This window comes from Melopsittacus undulatus, chromosome 1 (genome assembly GCF_012275295.1).
Source record: "Melopsittacus undulatus isolate bMelUnd1 chromosome 1, bMelUnd1.mat.Z, whole genome shotgun sequence".
NCBI lineage: Eukaryota > Metazoa > Chordata > Aves > Psittaciformes > Psittaculidae > Melopsittacus > Melopsittacus undulatus.
In genome coordinates this window covers 154,017,057-154,037,670 of record NC_047527.1, presented here as the reverse complement: position 1 = coordinate 154,037,670, position 20,614 = coordinate 154,017,057, and the positions used below count along the sequence as shown (strand labels likewise).

At 44.0% G+C, this 20,614-nt stretch overlaps 2 protein-coding genes across 3 annotated transcripts in view; both read left to right on the top strand.

Moving 5' to 3' along the window:
- ANLN (anillin, actin binding protein) overlaps positions 1–20,614 on the top strand; it is an 819,922-nt gene that overhangs the window by 750,043 nt on the left and 49,265 nt on the right. The gene's annotated exons all lie outside the window — the stretch shown is intronic.
- STAC (SH3 and cysteine rich domain) overlaps positions 2,863–20,614 on the top strand; it is a 57,478-nt gene continuing 39,726 nt past the window's right edge. Inside the window, exon 1 of the mRNA XM_005154167.3 lies at positions 2,863–3,110. Coding sequence (XP_005154224.2) covers positions 2,994–3,110 — 117 coding nt within the window. The 5' untranslated portion in view covers positions 2,863–2,993. The remainder of the gene's footprint in view (positions 3,111–20,614) is intronic.

Sequence of the window (20,614 nt, the reverse complement as noted above, 5' to 3'; positions counted from 1 at the left end):
AGCTGGATACAGTTCAGGAAATGTAATTCCTCTTTCCTTCGAGGGCCCTGTTTCAGTGGCAGCCAGCCTGATTCCTCGTTGCTTTGTACCTTTCCAGACAGAGGCACGTAGTGGTTCTAAACCAATGGCATTTATCAGCAGTGTCATCTCTATATGCTCTCCTATATCCTCTATATGCTCAGGAGCATGGGATGGTTTATGCAGCAGGCAGTGAATGATGACACCTACAGTTCCCTCTCTCCTTTTTACTTCTGTGTTTTATTCCAGTAAATGCATGAGGGTCCAAACAGGAACTAGGGAATCACAGAATGGTTTGGGTTGGAAAGGACCTGGTTCCTACCCCCTACCTGGTTCCACTAGAGCAGGCTGCTCCAAGCTGTGTCCAACCTGGCCTTGAGCACTTCCAGGAATGGGATATTTACAGCTTCATTGGCAGCCTGTTCCAGTGCCTCACTACTCTCACAATACATAGTTTATTCCTTATATTCAGCCTAAATCTTCCCTGTTTCAGTTTGAGCCCATCACCCCTTATCCTATCAGTACAGTCCCTCACGAATAGTCCCTCTCTAGTATCTTTGTAGGTCTCCTTTGGATACTGGATATTATAACTAGTGTTACTCAGAAGAATAGCATCTTTCAATAAGCACTGATTTGATATCTTCCCTTTGGTGAATCCATCTCTACTCCTGGGCCTCTTTCACATGAAGGTGCTCAAATACCTTAAAGCAATGCCTATATCAGAAGAAAAGAAGGCAAGAGAGCATGACATGTGCCAAACTCCCTGCATTAGCTTCATCTTGCCACTGTGGAGCTCTCCTGCAGTGTGTGTATGTTGCTGGTGTCAGATCCTCTGGGATGCTGTTATTGTGCTGGCTGCAGTCAGAGCTTAAGTGCTGGATCCTCATCACAGAGGAGTGCTCTGCATCACACCCTGTTGCCTTTGTGTGTGGGGTACCAGAGAACAGGAGGGATGGGAAGGTGTAGCACCCATGCAGTCAGCATGGAGCACTGTGCCAGGCCATACTCAGAGGTGATTCCAGGCAGCATCCAAGAGCCTTCAGGCGATGCAACAGCTTCAGCTGGGGGCTGAGCATCGGCTCTCATGTTTTATTCATCCAGATTGCCTTTCCCCACTCCAGAGATCCCCGTTTGTCTCTTCACTGGAGAATCTGTTCCATTTCCTCATTTAACACCACGCTGCAGTGCCCACGTTTCCATCAGGTGCCTTTGCTTAGAGACTGATGGGCAGCAATCACAAGTCTGGCTTCTGGAGACTGAAGCAGATGTAGGTTCTGAGTGATCAGTCCATTATCCAGGAGATGTGATTTGTAAGAGCCTCAGAAAGGAAATGAAACCAGAAGAAATCCAGTTTGTTTTCTCTTCCCTCTTTTTTGGTAAGGTTTTAGGCTTGACTCATCTTTCCCAGGCTGATTGTCAAGAAGCTGACAGATCACTGGTGGTTGACAAGTGAGTAATGGGGAGGAAAGAGGGAGTGCAGCAGGTGTCAGTACTAATTTGGTAAAACAACCCAAAAACAGGGTGGCGGGTGCTATGATAGTCACTTACACAGTCATGACGCTGCGAGCTTCTCATACAAAACATGGGCAGGATTGTACAACACTGAGAGCATTAACCATTCATGAGCCACTCCAGGGCTGTTCCTAAGGTTCAGCAGAAGATGGGGTTTGAGGCTCCTAAGACTGGTTCACAACACTGATGGGGAATGGGACCAGAGTGAGTGTTGTGCTTCTCATCTGCCCCATTGCTGGGTCTCCCTGGAGCCTTCTCCAGGCTGAACTAGCCCAACTCTCAGCCTTTCTCCATAGCAGAGGTGCTCCAGCCCTTGCAGCCTCTTTGTAGCCCCCCCTGGATTTGCTCTAACAGGTCCTATAGCACATCCATTCATCTTTTCCCTATACAGACTGTAATTCAGCAGGGAAGAGACCTGACAGGCACTGCTGTGGCAGATTTAAATCAGGCAAAACCTCGAGCAATAGAAAGCAATCAGAGCCAGACAGCAAAGTCGTGCTGACCTTCTGCAGGTGCTGCCACAGCCCCAGGCATGGCTCCAGATGCTGCATCCTTGGGAATGATGCTATTGGGGAAGCCGGAGGGCCCTTCCCGATGGCTGCCTCTGCTCAGTGTCTGCCGGATGGAGTGTTATCACTATGACAACCCACAGGTATAGGATGTGAGCACCAGCCAACCTGGATTACATGTGTCTGGCTCGGAGCTGGGCTTCCCTGGCTGGGAGGAGAGTAGAGAACACATGGAGCCACAGGTGATTCTGTCCCAGCACTTGCTAGCAAGTTTGGGATGTAAGGTAAATGTAAGGCAGGGTGGGAGCTTTAGAGACACTGGGTTATTTAGGGTTTTAAATCATCTTCTCTGGGACAAACAAAGGGAAGACTCATTTCTCTCTTCTGTTTCTAGAGCCCATCCTTCAGGAAAAGACTTGTAAGAATATAAAGCTGCCCTTCAAACTCTGCCTTCTCCAGCCTATAAACCGCTTCCAAGGCTCCTACACTCCGCCTGCATGTGTGTGTGTGCATGCAAGCCTTGCTTGCCTTCACTACTATGACAGCACACGCTCCTCTACAGCTATTCCCAGCGCTGCCAATACAACTCCTCCCTCCAGTGCCCCGCGTGTGTGTGCGGGGCTGGAGCTTTCTGCTTCAGCTCCCTCCCATCACAGGGCTCTGGTCACGGAGGGGAGGAGGATCCGGGAATACACGGGAGCAGGCACAGAGCTGACCTACGGAGACATCCATAACTTCTTTCCCTTGCAGCAGAACCGCGGAGGGAGGAAGAGGAGGAGGAGGAGGAAGAGGAGGAGGAGGAGAAAGGGGGAAAAGAAAGGCAATCCAGAGAATTCCAGCCTCGCCAATGTAGGGAAGCCTGGCAGCCGGAGAGAAGCAAGGGGACGTTCAATGGGAAGAAGCCGGCAGGGTCTGTAGCTTTCTCCCTGCCCACAGCAGTGATTTAGGGGTAAAATGATTCCTCCGAGCAGCACGATTGAAGTCGGCGTGGATAGTGTGGAGAAAGAGAATGAAGTGGAGAGCACAGAGCAGCCCCCGTCTCCAGCATCAACCACCAGCCAGGAATCAAAGGTACTCACACAATGAGCTCTTTTCCCTTCTTGTTTTCACTCTTTGTTTGCTCTGGTTCGGATGTGCTGGAGTGCTATGAGCACCTCTGATTGTGGTGCCTGCTCTGATACTCCTGCTTCTGAATGCTCCCTGTTACTGGGCATCTCAGGAGGCTGAGCTGGGAGAACACCTGCCTTTGAGATGCTTGCTTTGGGGATGCTTGCTTGTGTTTTTATCTCCCTATAAGGTCTTTGAGGAGCGGTGGGGCTCAGGGAGGGGATGGATGTCCATAGATGTTTTCAGCATCAGATCACTTACAGGGGTTTGTTATGGTTGGAGAGGTTGATTTTCACACAGGTTCAGAGAAGGGAACCTTGCCTGGGGACTTGGGGGTTCTCACCTGCCTTACCCTCTGTCAGACTCACCAGTGAACTTTCCCTGTTTAACCACTCAGCATTGAAACAGGATGTGACAGTCAGGGCACAATAATCCCTATGTGAAAAGAACTTCTTTTCCTGCAGCCTTTTTCCTTTACTTATCAATTTTTAACTGTGGTTCAGTTTACTTCACTGGAAGCCAACTTCCAGCTCAGATGGATCTTTAAATGACTTGCATATGACAAGTTTTCTGCCTGCCAGTATGTCACTTAGGAATAGAGAAGTAAAGGGAGAAAAGTAGTAACCTTGCATAATGATGGTATTAAAGGTCTTTTCCAGCCTAGCTGATTCTGTGATTCTATGAATGCTCTTTGCAACATACCTAATGTGCTCTCACTGATCCTCGACTGCTTACTTACAATGGGTATTATGACAGCACCTGACTGATCTCTATGAACTTCATAGTGATGCTCCAAGCTGTGTAAACACATAAAAACAGGGAGGTCCTTGTCACTAGGAGCTGGGTAGAACCTTAGGAAGCAGGGTATGAACAAAACAGCTGCTTTGAGAGGGGAGGTTTGCTCCAGCTGGAGTTTAAAGGCAGCGGCTGCCTGGCTCTAATGTAGGAAGACGGCTCCGTTATTCCGCAGTTATAGCTATAGCTGTGAGTGAGTTGGAATGATCTGTCTGTGGGGGTAGTTCTGACGTGGGCTTTGGGATTTGTGGTTTCTTTTCTGTTAGATGCTATACTGCAAGGGGAGCTGAGGTATTCCCTCTGTAAGACAGCCTCTTTAAAAGAACAGCTCTCTCCATCACAATAATGTACACTGTTAACTGTACACATGCAGCAGGACTGGGATGCTGCTGTAGTCTCCCTGGTTAGTGGGAAATGTAAAGTAAATGGGTCATCAGCTCAACCCCAGGCCCTAAAAGGATCCAGTTCATTGGTACATCTATCCATGCTTTTGCAAGGATGACAACAGGAATTAGCACATCTGGACAGGGAGCAAATAAGCTGCAAAGTGGTTTGTAATCGACCATTCTCATCACCAGTTTGAAGCGATGCACTGGAATAGGCAAGAGCTGTGACTGTGCAGTTGGTGCTGTTACAGCTATTTTTAGTAAACATGTAATCTGTGTTTTTACGTTGTAGAGCCACAAAACCCCTCAGAAAGCACATTGTATTGTCACTGCAGTAGATGGAGTCAGAGGAGCCCTCTGAGCACTGGGGTAATGAGAGAAGCTTTCTCTTTGTGGTCCTAGCAAGCAGCAGGATGGGAAGATTCTGAGTGATTTCATAAAGGTGATGTTTGTGCTTGTTTTGTTCTAAGAGAATTGATGTATTTCAGAGCCTAGAGACTGACAGAAGCATAAACCAGTGCTTGCCAAGGGCCTGTGTGCTTTACCCTGTGTGTCCCCTGCTGAGGGAGCTATCCTGGCATTCCCAGAGGGCTAAGCTTTCTTCAGGTACTCTGTTGCATAGGTTAACAAGTTCACATCTGCTGCAGCTACTGCAGAACAGTTTGTGCAGTATCTAATTACCCCACAATGACTTGTTTGTGTGGCAAAGCACTGCTATGATGGCAAATATGGGAATGGAAACAACATGGATAATAGCATCCTTCAAAATGCATTTGAAAGCATTCAGCAGAAAGGCAGTTTTGATAACCTAATGTAGAACTAGTGTAGCACACTTGCTTCCAGTGCTGTGTAATCATAGGCAACGTGGCACAGAGTCCCTTCTAGTACCACATTGCAGACTGTGCTCTGATGTGGATATTGCAGTTCCTGACTAGTGTGAGTTTGAGAGGCAGAACTTCAGGCTGCTACCCAGTAGTTGAACTTTGGAACGACTCTCATGTGTTACTCTCACTGTAGCTGCTCCAGCCTATATACTGCTACTGTGCTAAAAACCCCAAAGCTTGAATGGTTCAGAAAGTTGCAAAGCTAATAATTAAGTTATTGGATTATTGGCTCTTGAGAACATTTACTTCACACTTCAGTATGACTTGAGTGGATGCTTAAAGGTACAAGGAGAATACCTTCCTGAGGGCACCATGCAAGCACATGTAATTGCTGCATTTATTACACTCATTTTGGCTTCCAAAGAAGGCAAATTGCTGGTTTGCCAAAGACTTTTGTAGGTTTACAACTCAAGGAGGGATCCTGATGGGAAATTCCTTCCTGGTGGCAGCAGTTACAGACACACTGCACGCTTGTACAGTCACTAACTTAGCAACGTAAGGAGCATTGTAGTGGCAATGGTCAGAGGTCATGTTTCTGATGTATCTTATGTAAAGATTCATTGGAATTCAGTCAAGAAAACTGACATTTGAAGGAATATCTTTCTAAGGAAAAGATTCTTACACCTGGAAGTGTTTCTTTATGTTCTGGTGTAGTTTGGCACAGAATTCTGCTGGGTTTATCCTTCTTATAACTAACTGACCTTTTCATAGGAAAAGGATAGAGTCCATTGGCTGATCTCTTTAGGTGTGAGTCAAGCCACTTTAGCTGCATTGTGAATAATGGCTCAGGGCATTCATAGGCAAGTATATCTTAGATAATTCCCTTAGCAGTTTAAAGCTTCAGGGGTAGGGGCTGAGCATTTGGGGTGCTTGAGCTGGTACCAGCAGGGTTGATCAGCGCTGCTGTTAGTCTGAACTATGTACTTCACCAGATAAATGAGTCTGTCTCAGCCTAGACTTTCCATACACTGGGTATCCAGGGAAATGCAGACCCCTCATCTTCACATTCAGGTATGGCAGTTTAGGAGATGGAGCACAGTTATGCAAGCACTAGCTAACCTAGTCCATAATGTGTACAAGTGTATGCCTGTTTTACGTACTATGCATCATGTAGGTATGTGCAGTACATGATGTGTAGCACATAAAATGGATGTTGGTGAAGAACAGCAAGCCAAGAAAAAGATTAAGCATTCAAGTCCAAGATTAGACTTGATTTATGTACATCCCTATATTGGTCAAGAAACTTGAACTTTCCCCTGACCTGCTGATCTAACAAAGCAGTGGAGCTTATGTGAGGTTTCAAACCCAGGTGTTAATATTAGATACTGAACTAAGGTAAACAGCTTGGAACTCTTTGGATTTTAATAGGATTGCGTGGGATTTAATCCTGTAGGATTTGTGCTATGCTGTTCAGCAGAGATCTTCCCCACTTAAAGAGTTAATACTTTATGAGGCTCCATCAATCAATATTTGAAGAGGGTAGGGAGTTTGGTGTACAGTTAGTGTTTCACTTCCATACCAGTGATGAACATCCAGTACGTAAACTACTGCTGTGGTCTTCAAAGGAATACCAAACAGCTTCCAAAATATGCTGTGAAAGGGGAAGGAAAAACCTGTTCTTCTTCATCTCACCTCTATGCCTCTGCTTAAAATGGTGAGTACATGCTCTGTAGGTAAGACTAAGGGAAAGAAATGAGCTTAAATGTATTAATGTCTTCTGATGAAGTGTCAGAACAAATTGTATACATGTCATAACTAATTGTGTACATGTCAGAACAAACTGTGTACAGGAAGGTTTCATTAAGAACAGGAAATGGTACTCTATCAATAATTTCTTGAGCAGACTTGTTCTTGTATTTACATCTTTCCACTTGTCTTCCTTATTCTTCTTTGAATTAAAACACTTGTATTGGTGTTGCTTTGATGTCTGATGCCTGATACATAGTTCTGATCAGTCTGAACTGATGTCAAGTTGGTTCTTAGGGACACTGAAATGTCTAAGACAAAACAGAATTCCCTGTCCAAGTTTATTTCTAGCCAGCTTGTGTGCCATTATAACTTTAATAACTCAGCTTTAGTTTAAACACCTCATTTTCCATTCATGGTGCAGGTTTCCATCATGTAAGAATAGACTTTCACATCTTCTCCCAGCCTTTTCTCATCTATATTAAACAAGTTAGGCTCACATAAGCTAAACTCCATTCTTCATCTCATTCTTGTAACAGACCCATGCACCAGTTTCACTTTTGGATAACCTTGAAAATGGGTGGCTGAATCTGTGCAGGGTATTCTATGTGAGATCTTGAGCAGCATTACTAATGCTTCCCTAACTTTCCCAGGAGATGTTTGTGTCTCTTCATCTCCCCTTGGTCAACCAGAAGTCTCCATTCTGTCTCTCTGTAATTCCTGGTGGATCCAGGATACATTTGTCTGCTTTCATCTAGTGTGGTTTGGATCAGGTCTCAAATGTACCAGCTTGCATTTCCAAAGCAGAACTTCATCGCATTCCCTTAAGCCCTAGGCTTCGGTTTTGACAATGGTTCCAACACCATGTCAAATATAAATGGCCTATGACATGCCTAATATTTGCATCAAATTCAGTAATAAGAATACAGAGAACAAGACTGATCCTTACACTGTGCCAATGTTGTTCTTTGAAGAACTCTACCTTCCTTCAACCTAGCACTGCTTTCAACAAGAGCCATCTCTCATTGAGCTTAAACATCCTTCACTACTTCACAGACTGGTTTGAGTAGAATGGGACCCCAAAGCTCATCTACCTGTCCCATGGGTAGGCACCCCTTCCCCTGGAGCAGCTGCTCCAAGCCCCTGTGTCCAACCTGGCCTTGAGCACTGCCAGGGATGGGGCAGCCACAGCTTCTCTGGGCACCCTGTGCCAGCGCCTCAGCACCCTCACAGGGAACAGCTTCTGCCTAATGTTTAATCCAAATCTCTCAAAATAGTCTGGTTCTTTTTTATCCAAAGGGAATTCAGTTCTGTTCCAAGCAAAGTGTTCCAAGAGCCACGGAAGTGTCACATCTCTGTGGCTCAGTGCATTCTGCTCTGTTCCTTTCAGTCCTGGGTAATAGATTTTGGTCGCATACTCAAGAACTTTAATGAAATCCAAATAGGCAGAATCTACCTTTGACCTAAACCTTTTTGTCTAGGAGATTGTTCATCTTGCCCAAGACAAGCAGTCTGGGAGGATCCACCTTCTCCTTTTCTCCTTTCTGTCAAGCAGTATTGAGGTCAGATCTGCAAATGTATATTTGCTGGGGTTGCTTTTCCTGCTTCTTTTGAAAGAGAATTCTTTTTGTACTTCCCATCATTTCTGCCTTCATAAATCTTGTTAAGAAAACTCGTTCCTGGTCTTCCAAAGGCGAATTTTGTAATGGAGATTAACCGGTTTCTTTTCTCCCTTTCACCTCAGCTGATGCATTGAACTGCTTTTTAATGTCACACCATCCATTTCTGCAACCTATTGCCTATTATTTTACCCCATTGTTCCAGGAAGAAAGTAAGATGAAGTATTTGCTGAAGTTTGGAGCCAGCCTTTCATCCCATCCTTACTGTACCACCTCCTGTTCCTTCTTTATCTTTCCCTAGCCCAAATCAATCCATTGACATTTACTGCAATACCTTTTGCAAGGACTCAGCTTGTCTTGACAATGAACATGCTTAAACCTCAAGAGCTCTGCTTGAAAGCTCTGGCTTCATTTGCACGCTAGGCTTCTTCTTGTTCCCTTCCCCACCATTCTTTGTGGGCTCTTTCCTTATCCCAGATTTCCCTTTGGAGGTGACAGTTTTCATGCAGTCTGCATGGAAACATTCACAGAATCTCTTTCTTTCTTTCCAGTTCATATTCCAGGTAGTATTAACAGATTTGCCTTGAGGAAACTCTAAGCCTCTTACACATGCAAGCACAGCCAAGTATCTGACCGCTTCTGATCAGTGTCTATCAGTTAAACACATCTCTAACCTGATACCTCAAGGCTGTGGTCATCTGGGTTCATCAGCATTCAGTACCTGCTGAGAGCCAGCATGTGTTAGCAGATGCATTTACCTGCTTTCATAGCTGTGCTGCTTTCCAGACCACTGCTTCATTGCCATACCTTCAGAGAAAGACTGGTTTGGGTCCTGTGTCACACTCCAAACTGTGATGTGATGTCAAATACATCCGTAGGTATCTGAGGGTGTTGAGCTTGCAGTTCCTTCTAAGGAGCATAGCACATGAAGGGCAATCCTCTTGAAATCCGAAACATGTCTTAGAGGCTCGTTTTCTCCTTCCACTTTATTTAACTGAGATGGAAGTAAACCATCATCGCCTGACAGAAACCTCTAATTTCTTGTATGAAGAGCATTCCTCCTGTTGCCTACCCGAGCCATCGCTGCATACTCTTGACAGGTAGAAGAGTGCATATTGGATAAGGTTGTGCTCATGTTTGTCAGGCAGAAGACTGATCTTCCAGCTGAACATTCTTAATGCAGTTTTCAGACTGCACAGCTTCCAGTTGCAAAGGGAAATGATCATTCAATGTTAAATGAGCGCTGGCTTTGCCAGGCAATGGGTGTCTGTATTCGAGCTGAGGTATAAGCAAACTTTGCATGTTCATTAGCAGAGGACCAGCTGTGAAAATGAGAAATCTAAGTGTGAATGACTGAAATAACTTGATCTTCTTTTCCTTCCCTTTGGCATATGCCTCTGCTTCATGGAATTCCCTTGATTCAGTAGGACAACTGATAGAATATACACTCCTTGTCAGGGATTTCAACTCATATGTAAAACGTATTCACAAGCAGACTTCTTGTGTCTTTGGTATCAGCAGTTAAGTATGACAACTGGCTTGTGTATATTTGTTATTTAGCAGAAACAACCCTTCTGTCTGTAGTCTTGCATGAGGATGGAAGTGTTACTGCTCAGGTCCTGCTGTGGTGACCTAAAACTACCATAGCATGAACAGTTGTGAAAGAGAGGTGTTTCCCAGGCACAGGAGGCTGTGAGTTCAGTATGGGATTGCAGACAGTCCTTTAGGTGGGTAGCAGGGGCAACGTGAATGCTTTTCTTCTCTGTAGGCATCATATGCTTTGTTTCTGAGTGCATCTGAAAGCTTGATTAAAATGCCACACGTGCACTGCTTTATTAATATAGTTTTAGTAATCCTAGTGTTCTGCAAAGCAAAATGCAGTTGACCTGTAGTAACTGATGATTAGGTTTAATTCAGAATGATGCAAAATAGAAGAAACTGGGAGTCACAAAACTATTGAAATCAGTGTTTAGGATACTGGTTTTTATCCCAGCTTATTCATCAGAGTAAGACAAAGAGATGTGTGCTGTGGGGGTCCAGTTCAGGTAAGAGAGCAAAGTCAGCCTGCCAGGTTGTTACAGCAAATACTGTTGTATATGATCTTAGAGATTAACTTGCATCTCCATTACCCCAGTATTTGGTTTTTACAAGTATTCTTGCATAGTAAAGGGACACAACAGCTTTTATTGGCCAACAGTCACATTACTGGTGTGATGCATACAAGCATCACCCATACAGGTGTATTATCCAGTATTGGTTTTGTTTCCTCTGCCAGTTTAAATGCTGTGGTAGCCCTTCCCAAAACCAAAATGTCTTTGGATTGAACTGTGAGAGGCTGAAAACCTTGGCACCACCTCCCTTGTCTTTATGCATACACACAGTGAGGAATGGCCTTGGACTGAGCATCTCTGTCCTCACAAGTAACCAAAGCAGAGTGGGCAAAATTCACCATGGAAAGCTCAGCAGTGCAGTTAGGTTGTTAGGATGCTCAGGTCCATATGCATTTATAAAGGTACCCACTGTTCAGTTTTCAGCCAGTACCAAACCAGCTCAAGGATCTGGCACATCCAATTTATGTTGTACCTCTTAGTGTACTCATTTATGCTATTTATAAGGGCATGAAGCTCATTTCTCACCTTCACACATCCTCGTTCAACTTAAGGAATCATTTTCAAATATACCTAAGGTGAGTTATACTGATTTGCCAAACATTTCTGTTAATGGATGTTCCAGTGAAACATGTACTTGGCAAGTTGGTTTCTTTTTAATACCAAAACTTCTGGTTTTGAGGAAATCTTCCATTTTCTCGATGTGATAAACTTTTGTCAGGAAAAACACTTTTGTCAGGTGAAATTTTGAGTCGAAAGAGGAGAAAAACTCACGGTACAGCCTCGCCTGTGATTAGAGACCAAGTTTAGGCAGTTAAGTTGGTAGTTCTGTCTCCCTGTGTTATAAATGGAACCCAGACTGAAACTGTTTTATCAGAGGTGATTTAGAGGAAAAGCTGCCTTGTGTGATCTAAATTAGCCTCTCAGAGGGGAAATCTTTTTCCATGAACCATAGTAGACAGCTACAGCTTGAATTTAACTATGGTGAACAGCACTGTGTACCTGTCAGAGCAAGGTCTTGACCCTTGAATTGGCCAGTTCTCAGCTCCCCTGTCAGGTTAGCCTGTCTGACTGTCCCCTCTTGTGCCCACAGCTGGCTCCAAGACCTTTAGAAAGGCTGCAGTTGTTTCTTATGTCAACGTGGAACAGAATCATTCAGCCTCTGAAAACCTGTGCTAAGTGGAGCTGCTGTTTGCCAGCCAGCCCCATAATGGAAAGTTATGCACCTATGACAAAGAGAAAGACAAATGTGAGCCTACCCAGGCTTCAAAATGTGAAGTGCTGCTATTAAACCGTAGCCACAAGATGAATCATGTTCCAGTTTCATGAAGTATGGGCACACAGGAGTCTTTGGCAGGTTCACAGCAGTTAGATCTATCTCCTGTAGTTATCTGCAATGACAAATGGACTTAATCCTCCTGGCTGTTAAAGATGCAGTTGAGCAGTTAACTTTTTTGCTAGCTCATCCACTCATTCTCTGCCTTTCAGTGCTTCTCTCTCTGTCCCTATTCTCACCCAAGTGCTTTAATCCACGACAACCTCTGATACAATAAGCCCATGCAAGGATGGATGCCCATTCACCTCTTACATGATGTAACCTTATGTTTTCTTTATGTGTATATGTATTATATGTGTATATTTCCATATATATTATGTATATACATGAATTTAAAGCCTAGGTAAAGAGGTAATAGAAAACATTCCTTATACAGAAGAAATTAAACCTTCTTAGTCTCCTTTCTGCATAGGCAGTTGAAGACCAATGTAAATCTAGAGATCCCTTTCCAACTGCACTGCCAATGGAGGGTTTTCAGGCTCCTGCTTCCCCAAGCAACTTAGGCTCCCATAGACATCCCTATGCTGCACACCTGTTTTACTGTCAAGAGCACAGTGCAATGCATATAGTATTCCTCAAGCAGCAGTAATGTCATTTGGTGTTTACTACCAGCTGCTGAGTTCTGGATGAAAGATTCCTTTCCATGAGTTACTGTACCTTTAGTACAGTCACGTTGCAGCCACTGCTGCATGTAAAATAAAGCGAGTACTGCACTGGCTCTTCAGTTCAGCAGAGATCAGTGTCTCTGATTTCTACTGTAATACATCATGTTCCCTATAAATCAGTGCTACTCTGCTGATACCAGGAATTGGTATCGGACAGAAGGCACTAAACAAAGCGAGGCACTTCATGGAAATTCCTCTTCTTACACAGAATTCATATTTATATTCTTTTGAACCCTCTCTGTTCTAACTTGACTCTGCTTTCCTCTGTTTTCTTCTGCTCCCCTGCTCTCCTGTCTGCCTGAATCCCTCTTGCAGCCCCATGCAAGATGCTGTTCCCCTCGGAGTCACTGATATTATCTTTGTCAGACAAGGCTTTCCAGATCCTTTTAGTGCTTCAAGAGCCCTATCTCTCCTATCAAATAAGTAACCCCTATTAAACCTGTTATGTCAATGCCAACAGCTCTTTTCTCTCTCAGTACCAAAAAGGTGAAGTTTGGATACAGTTTGTGTATTAGACGAGCACAAGCTTGTGACAGAAGCTTTTTTCCTTGTTTATTGTGAGCTGTTTGTGTGCAGGCTTTTGTTAGCCATAATTTAGAGGATTCTGAGGGTCTTCAAATCTCTTTTAGCATTCAGAAGACATTGCAGGTCTTCAGAAAGAGCTACAGCCTTGAGTTTTGTCCCTGTTTGTGGTGTTCTGTAGGTAAGCAGCCTTTCCCATGAGGTCAGCTCTCGCAGTGCGACTGTACTTCAGACAGTCATTGTGATGGTGAGACTTTGATAGAGGCAATTTGAAGAGGAAAGCTGTGCAGCTGCTGGGGATAGCAATAAAATGGTTTTGTTTTGCAGGGCTGATCTGGGAACAATAGCTGGTGAAATGTGCTCAGCAGCTTGCAGCTCTGGAAAACAATGGGAAAGAAATGCAATAGCCTGAGGCCAAAGGAGTCAGACATGTGTGATAGATCCCATACGGAACAGTTCTTGCCAATTACCATCTCCAAATACATGTATTTACATTGTCAACTTCTTGAAGCTGTGTTTAGGCTTTGAAACATCTCCAGGAAGTGCCAAGTAACCGTATGTCATATATATGACAATATCAGCACCAAGTTAAACAGATGCTTCATATGGAGAGCGGGCCTATTCTTTCTGTAGGATGCTGAAGCCAGTTTCTGCTGGGCATGACTGATGTGTATTAACAAGCAGACAAAAGGCTGCAATAGAAACTTTCTGTACTTAGTATCAGGTTCCTTGGACACTGGTACTCCAGGGGTAATTTTTCCCCCAAATTATCTGGAAGTGCTTTTTGGGAATTAGCAAATGGCTGGAGCAGATGTGTTGACAGCGATAAATGTGTGCCCTGAGTTACACTGTGAGTAGAGCTTGCGTGGAAAAGGTGCCAGATCTGGGCTGGATCTGAATAGAGCTCTCTGCTGTGGTGGATAGGAAGAGAACCAGATGCAGAATGAATAGCAAGATGTTACCAAGAGAGGAAAAATTGATTGGCACAGCATCTGTAATGTATCTGATAGCTGCTGTAGGGCATTAGAACTGGAAATATGAGATGAAGGAAACTGGTGGGTTCCTGGGTGAAGCATAGAAAAGCCCATAGGAATTAGTTGCTTTGCTCCAGCTCTTCTTTCAGCTCTTCCCCCAGGTCCAGTGCTTCAGAGCAGAATGGTACTGGGGCAGCAGCACCAGGACCATATGGATCCCATTGGATTTGTGCTGCCAGAACAGGCAGTGCCAGGGTGGCTGCATTGTGACCTCCAGAGTGGCTGGCAAGCAGCAGTGTTCACAGGATGGGGCAGTGCCAGTCCTCAGGAGGGATAATAAGAAGATGGAAGGCAGCAAACTTGGTGCCAGATTGCAAAGATATGCACAAGAAGGGGAAGGAAACTGTGAAAAAGGAGTATTGGAAATGCACCAACAAATATCCTGTAAGGCAGAAGTTCCTACACCATCTCCCACTGAGATGGGCTTGCAATGGAGAGATGGAAACACACTGTACAGCTTGGATCTGTACCTCTGCTTGTGAACAGGTAGGGGGGCAGAAACCTGTGGGATCAAATGAGCCAAAATATCAAGGTTTAGGGGTTTGTTTTAAGCCAATAGACCATACAGCACCCAAATTCTGGCACTGTGTTTCCAGCCCTTTTGTTCATTGGAGAATGAGGTAACATCATCTCTGGGTTAAAGCACAGCAGCTAAGTGAGACATGTGGGCAGAACTAATTCACACAAAGCATTAGCTTAAAGCAAGTGTCTAGGAAAGACCACAGAAGCGAGAAGCATAGGTGTGTCCCTGGATCTATCTATACTTGGTTATGGAGGAGTGGAGATTGACAGAGAAGGGTTGAATGAAGTCAGCCAGGTACCAGGATGCTGAGTGGGGCCAGGTGTCTTTTGGTGCTGCATGCATGCAGAAAGCCTTTGGCTTTAATGCACAGTGTAAAACAGTGTTAAAACCAGAAAGTTTCATTTCAAAGCAGAAACCCAACCACCCAGCCAAGCCCCAAGCCTTTATTCAATAAACATGCTTGCTGCATTCAGCAGGAGTTAACAGTGAGGAAAGACCTTAGGGTTTGGCCTAGTGACAATAACTCTGTTGTAGAGCTGAGCATGTTTCCATTGCCAAGCAGTTTGAACAGCATAAGTTTGAACCCCAGAAGCAGGAGTGGGAACTCTGATAGAATATTAACCATAACAACTCCCAGCAGATCTCAGTCTTCCTTTTGTTTTAGGGTGGTACAAATGGGGTTATCCAGTATGCAGGATCTGGTGCTGATGTTAATCTGCCCTGTGTTAATATTGGCCTCCCTGCCAGATGTATTTCCATACTTGCTTCAAGAGTCATGCTACCATTTAAAGTAGTATAAAACAGCTCTGCTAATCAAAAAGAAAGATAAATATAAGAGGGAAAACAAATGGGTAAAATAAATCAGTGCAAACTATTGCTATAGGTAGAGCAGCACTTTTTAGTAGGATGCTAATGGTCCAAGGGGGTCGTATTGAGCTTCAATATCTCATAATGCTGCATGCTTCATGGATGGACAGAGACAAGATACAATCAAGGGTGATTAATCTTACATTCGCAATCACATCCACTGCAGAATATTCATGACAGGGAAAAGCAACAAAATGCAAACTCTATTATTATTATTGAGGACTCTGAGGGGGTAGATCCCAGTGTAGCTTCCTTCAGCTCAGCAGGGCTGCCTGGGTTTACATTACTGTGAAATCCAGCCTTTTAGTCTCCAAATTTCATTGTGTTACTTACACAACAGCAAAGATTGGTGAATCCGGAGTTAGTGCAGGGAAATCGTGGCTCCATTTAGGAGCTGAAATGGAAAAGACATATTCAGAAAGGGCAGCAAAATGAGGGATTCCCAAAGAAACCTCAGAGGTAGCAATCCAAATGCCTTCTATGTCAAGAAGCAGGAGATAACCCTGTGTCACCCATCCCAATGGGGGGACAAAGTATGGAGATGACCGGCTGCTTAGCAACCAGATGCCTGAGGTGAAACCCAAAGTACAAATCAAGACGTTGAAGCTGAAAATATAAGGATTTTGTGTGTGTGTGTGTATTTAAAACAGTTGAAGGACTTTTCCTGACTGTTTCCTGCTTTATTCTTGAGCTTTCCTGTTGGTTTCAGGAGCAAACAGGCAATTGAACTGTTGGACCATGAAAGAGAGACAGGACAGGACCCACCAGAGGTTTGCAGCTGGTTGTTCCATCAGACTCCTTTCATGAACTGGATTATAATGGATCTCTCACAGCTGGTGACCCTGTGTTGGAACAGCTGTTTAGCAGCAGGGAGGATGTAATCCTGGGTATAAACATAGGATTGGTTGTTTTTCCCTCTGCTCCTTAGAGGTGCAGGTCTTTTGTTAGGTTAAGCAGGAGACATCAAAGAGACAAAACATCTTGCAACCTTGATATAAAACAAGCAACAAGCTTAGTGGTGTCTGAAGTGTTGCTTAGTTTGATTTCTAAAGTGCTTTGTTTTATGCATATGTTCACAGAGAGGGAAGACTTGATAATCATTGAGCTCAACAAAATGCACTCAGTAGGTCTGAGTTAATCTGATTTCTATGAATCAGATGGTAAACTTCAGAAAGCTACAAGGCAGTTTCTCTGAAAGATAGCTTGAAATGTTAGCTTGAAATGCAGCAAACTTGAGAAGGAGTCTGGTTTTCCTCTCTGTTAGAAGCAGGCTGCATCTGAACCTTGGGTTAGTGTTCTCACAAGCTGAACTTGCATCTAATCCATTAGGAAGGTTGGAGGGATACCACTAGAGACTAGATCTGTCATAGAGAGAAGTGTTAAATGAATTTTTTTCTTTCTACATTACTCTTTCTAATATAAATAGCTTGAAAGAAAGCAGCAGAATACACCAAAATACGGCTGTTCAGGAACACCACAGCAAAAATGCTGTTACATATCGAATTGGAGAGTCCTGGCTTAATATATAAGCTTATTACATGTGTTGGGGTGGGATTTTACTTATCATTACAATTTACTGCATTGGACATGTGTGCAAGTATCACTATATTTGTTTTGCATATGCTTTCTGCTTTTTACAAGCTGTTTTAAAGTGTTTAAATGACCGTGAGTCCTTTGAAGTTCCTATGAATATAGAGTTGGCAGAGAAGGTAACACAAGCTCAAGGTAAGCCAACAACTGCAGGATATCTAACACAGAATTTACTCTTTTTATGCCTTAAGACTGAGTAGACTAATCTGAACTTAGTGGAGGAAAAGGGATTCCCTGAGATTAGATGTTATAGTTGATAAGTTGTTTGTGTTTCTTCAAACCTGTCACTCCCCACACTGCATTTCTTTCTCCCAGTACCTTTCCTGTTCAGTTTTGAAGATATGTAAAGGAATTTGGGGCACAAGTGAGAGTTTTTCATCTTTTTCAGGCCTTAAACCTTCCAACACTTTATTTTGTATTTGTCTCATGTGTTTGCTAATCCCGGTGCCTTGCAATATAGGAAGAAAACATACCCAAAACTGTAGGGCAATTTCAAACCCCTTGCAGGAGCAGGTGTTGAGAACTAAATGGATTGTTCAGCTTGGTTTAAACCAAAGAGGAGAGCTGTACAGAATGAGCAGATCTACTGAGCCAACACACTGTTTGGCTGTGTGTGCAGGCTGTACCTCTTGGTAATGTAGATGTCTGGCAATTCAGAGATGTAAACCGCAGCTGGCAGCGATGCAGTACATCAGGGGAGGGCTGAGGACGTGTGATTCACTGTGACATCCATAGGACAACTGAGCATCCTTCAGACTTCATGTGTTCAAACCCTAAGGCTCTCTCGGGGGTTTCGCTGTTAGGCTCTGGCATGTCAATCAGAGCGTTTCGTTGTAGTTAGGACTCTACGTGTGAAACAATCACAGCAAGAGCCTAAAATGGTTTCTATCCTAAATAGGATCAGGGAGTTTCAAACCCAGTATAGGGCAGGGAGGAGAATCTGAGGGTGACGATCAAGAGCCAACCAGAGTAGTTGGAAGTAGGCAATAAATCAGGAACACTGTTATTGTTAGGTATGATGGAAAATGTCTCCCCTCTGACTGTTCCAACACAGTATTCAAGCAGACAGTTTGATTTCTTTACTTTTACAACAATAACAAACATCCTTGTTCCCATGCCAGCTGTGCAGTCTGGTTGGGAAAGCACACAGATACAATACGTAGCAGATTCTGCAGTAAGGAACACTCCTTTGTCTGTAGTGGATTAGAAAGATAGAGCTTCCAAGATGATAGGACCAGATTCTCAGACTGTATAAATCAGCTACAATTGAAGTCAGTTCAGCTAATTCAGTTTGTACCAGTAGATTATTTGTAGTATTTATTATTTGAAAGAAGGCAGAAAAGGGATCAGCCTTGCTAACAAATTCTATCATGGGTGCTTTGCCATAAATAAGTGTTTGCAATCTCCTTTTCTCTTGTTAATGCTTTAAGACATGGTACTTCTCTCATCAGCAGGGAAATGTACATCTGATTTATGAAATGGTGTACTGGCTTTGGGCATGTCATAATCTTGTTTTTGCTCATTCAAACACCAAGGCAGTGCGTTTTCAAATCAAATCCAGGAGTAAAACCCACCCTTGTCTGTGCCCCAAAATCACTTGTGTTTGTATCCCTCAGTTCTAAGGAGAAAATCATCAGCCTTCATGCTCACACAAATAAGCTCTTCCCTTTGAGCTGGTTCCTTGTTTCCTCTGAAGCATAGTTAGGTGAAACCCAGCAATGCTGCCAGGCTAGCTTACACCCTGGTAACATCCATCCCTTCAACAAATCTAGTTAACATCTGGAGTATGTTCTGAGGGTTACTAATGCAACTTGAATGCTCTTTGCCCCAGAAAATGGACTGTGCTCAGTAGAAGAGATGCCATTCATCAAGACACTTGTTCTTTCCCTTATTTGAAAGGCTTTTGGTCTGAGTCCCCTTGGGTAGCATCCCATGTACCTGATGTGCTCTCTAGTGAATCTACACAACATCCTCTAGGCCATCTGTGTTCCAAGTCCTTCTTTTATAACAATGGAAAAGTCAGTTTGGAAACTTGCAGCAAGAAGCTGTAAGGAAGGAGAAGCTGTTCCTTAAAGAAGGTGGATGTTTGTCTCACAGCAGAATGAAATCTGCTGGCAGAGCAGTTGTAGTCTGCAGAGCTAAACAAAATAGCTATGCTTTATAAAGATTGCAGGGATCAAACTGGCCTGATGGCTCATTCCAACTCCCTTAATACCCTATATTAGTTGTAATCCATCTAACCGTATTGTTAACACTAGCGTGAAGAAAGGGATAAAGAAGAGCAAGCAGTATCTGTTTTTGTTGCTAGCACAATAGCAATGCAGCAGGTGGCTGGTGTCTGAGAATGAGGGCTTGCTTATATGGTCTGTCAGTAAAGTGCAGTTGATAAGCCTGGTTCACTTAAAGCTCTTTTCCAATCTAGTTTATGATTCTATGATTAATTTGTTCATTTCTCCTGGAAGAGAGTTAAGAGTGCAAATACATAAAGATAATCTCCCCATTGGCCCCATGCTGCACAGGAGGCTCTGCCTCTAGCAGTGATGAGCAGCAGTGGTTGAGAAGGGAACAGGACCAAGCACATATATAAATAAGCTGAAGTGGGCAGGCTCTGTGAGGGTTGCTCTGAACGCCCAAGCTTTTGGCCCCAGCCAACATAACAAGCATAATATAACATACTTAATATAACCTAACATGAGATGCAGTTTGTCCTCCCAGTGACCACCCTGAGAGCATTATGGAGGGAGCTTCAGGAAGCATTTGTGTGTGGGATGTGGAGTGAGGCTTTCCTTGAGCCCTTGTGAATGGTGAGGAGGTGTGATGAAGAAGTTGTGCTGGAGCAGTGGGGATGGCCTAGGGGCACTTATCTTTGCATTTAGTTTGCTTTGGAAGCCTGGTTTTAAAGCACATCTCTCAGTTGGTGCTGCTCACCCCACTTTAGTCCTTGTTTTGGTGTGTAGAGGGGGTTTGCTTCTGCCCCAGGTTTGTACCTGATGCACAGCAGGACTGCTGGGCTGGTCCAGAGTACCCTGTGCCCTGAAACATGTAGGGTCTGTGTGCTGGGTCCTCAGCAGCCCCTATATCTGCTTCTACTGGTGTAGATAAAGTGGAGAGACAAGGGAAAAAGAGTTTCTAGATAGCAGGGAACAGTTAGGAGCTTGGATAAATCACAGGGTGGATCATTACCCTTTGGAATTGCAGGGCTAGGGAATATAAAAGAGCTCAAGTCACTGATATCTTCCCAACTTCCATGGGGAGCTCTTAATATTGTAGAAGCACTGTGTGCTTCCAAGGTTTATGTCAATACATTGTTAGTGAAGGCAGGTGCAATTCCCACTCAGTGGCACCCAGTTAACACTAGGAAGGGATTTCAATAGCTGTCCTTTTTCTGCCTGCTGTTCCCTGCTTTTAGCAGTTAAAGAGTGAGTAGAGGGGAATCAGGACCAGAGGAGGTGC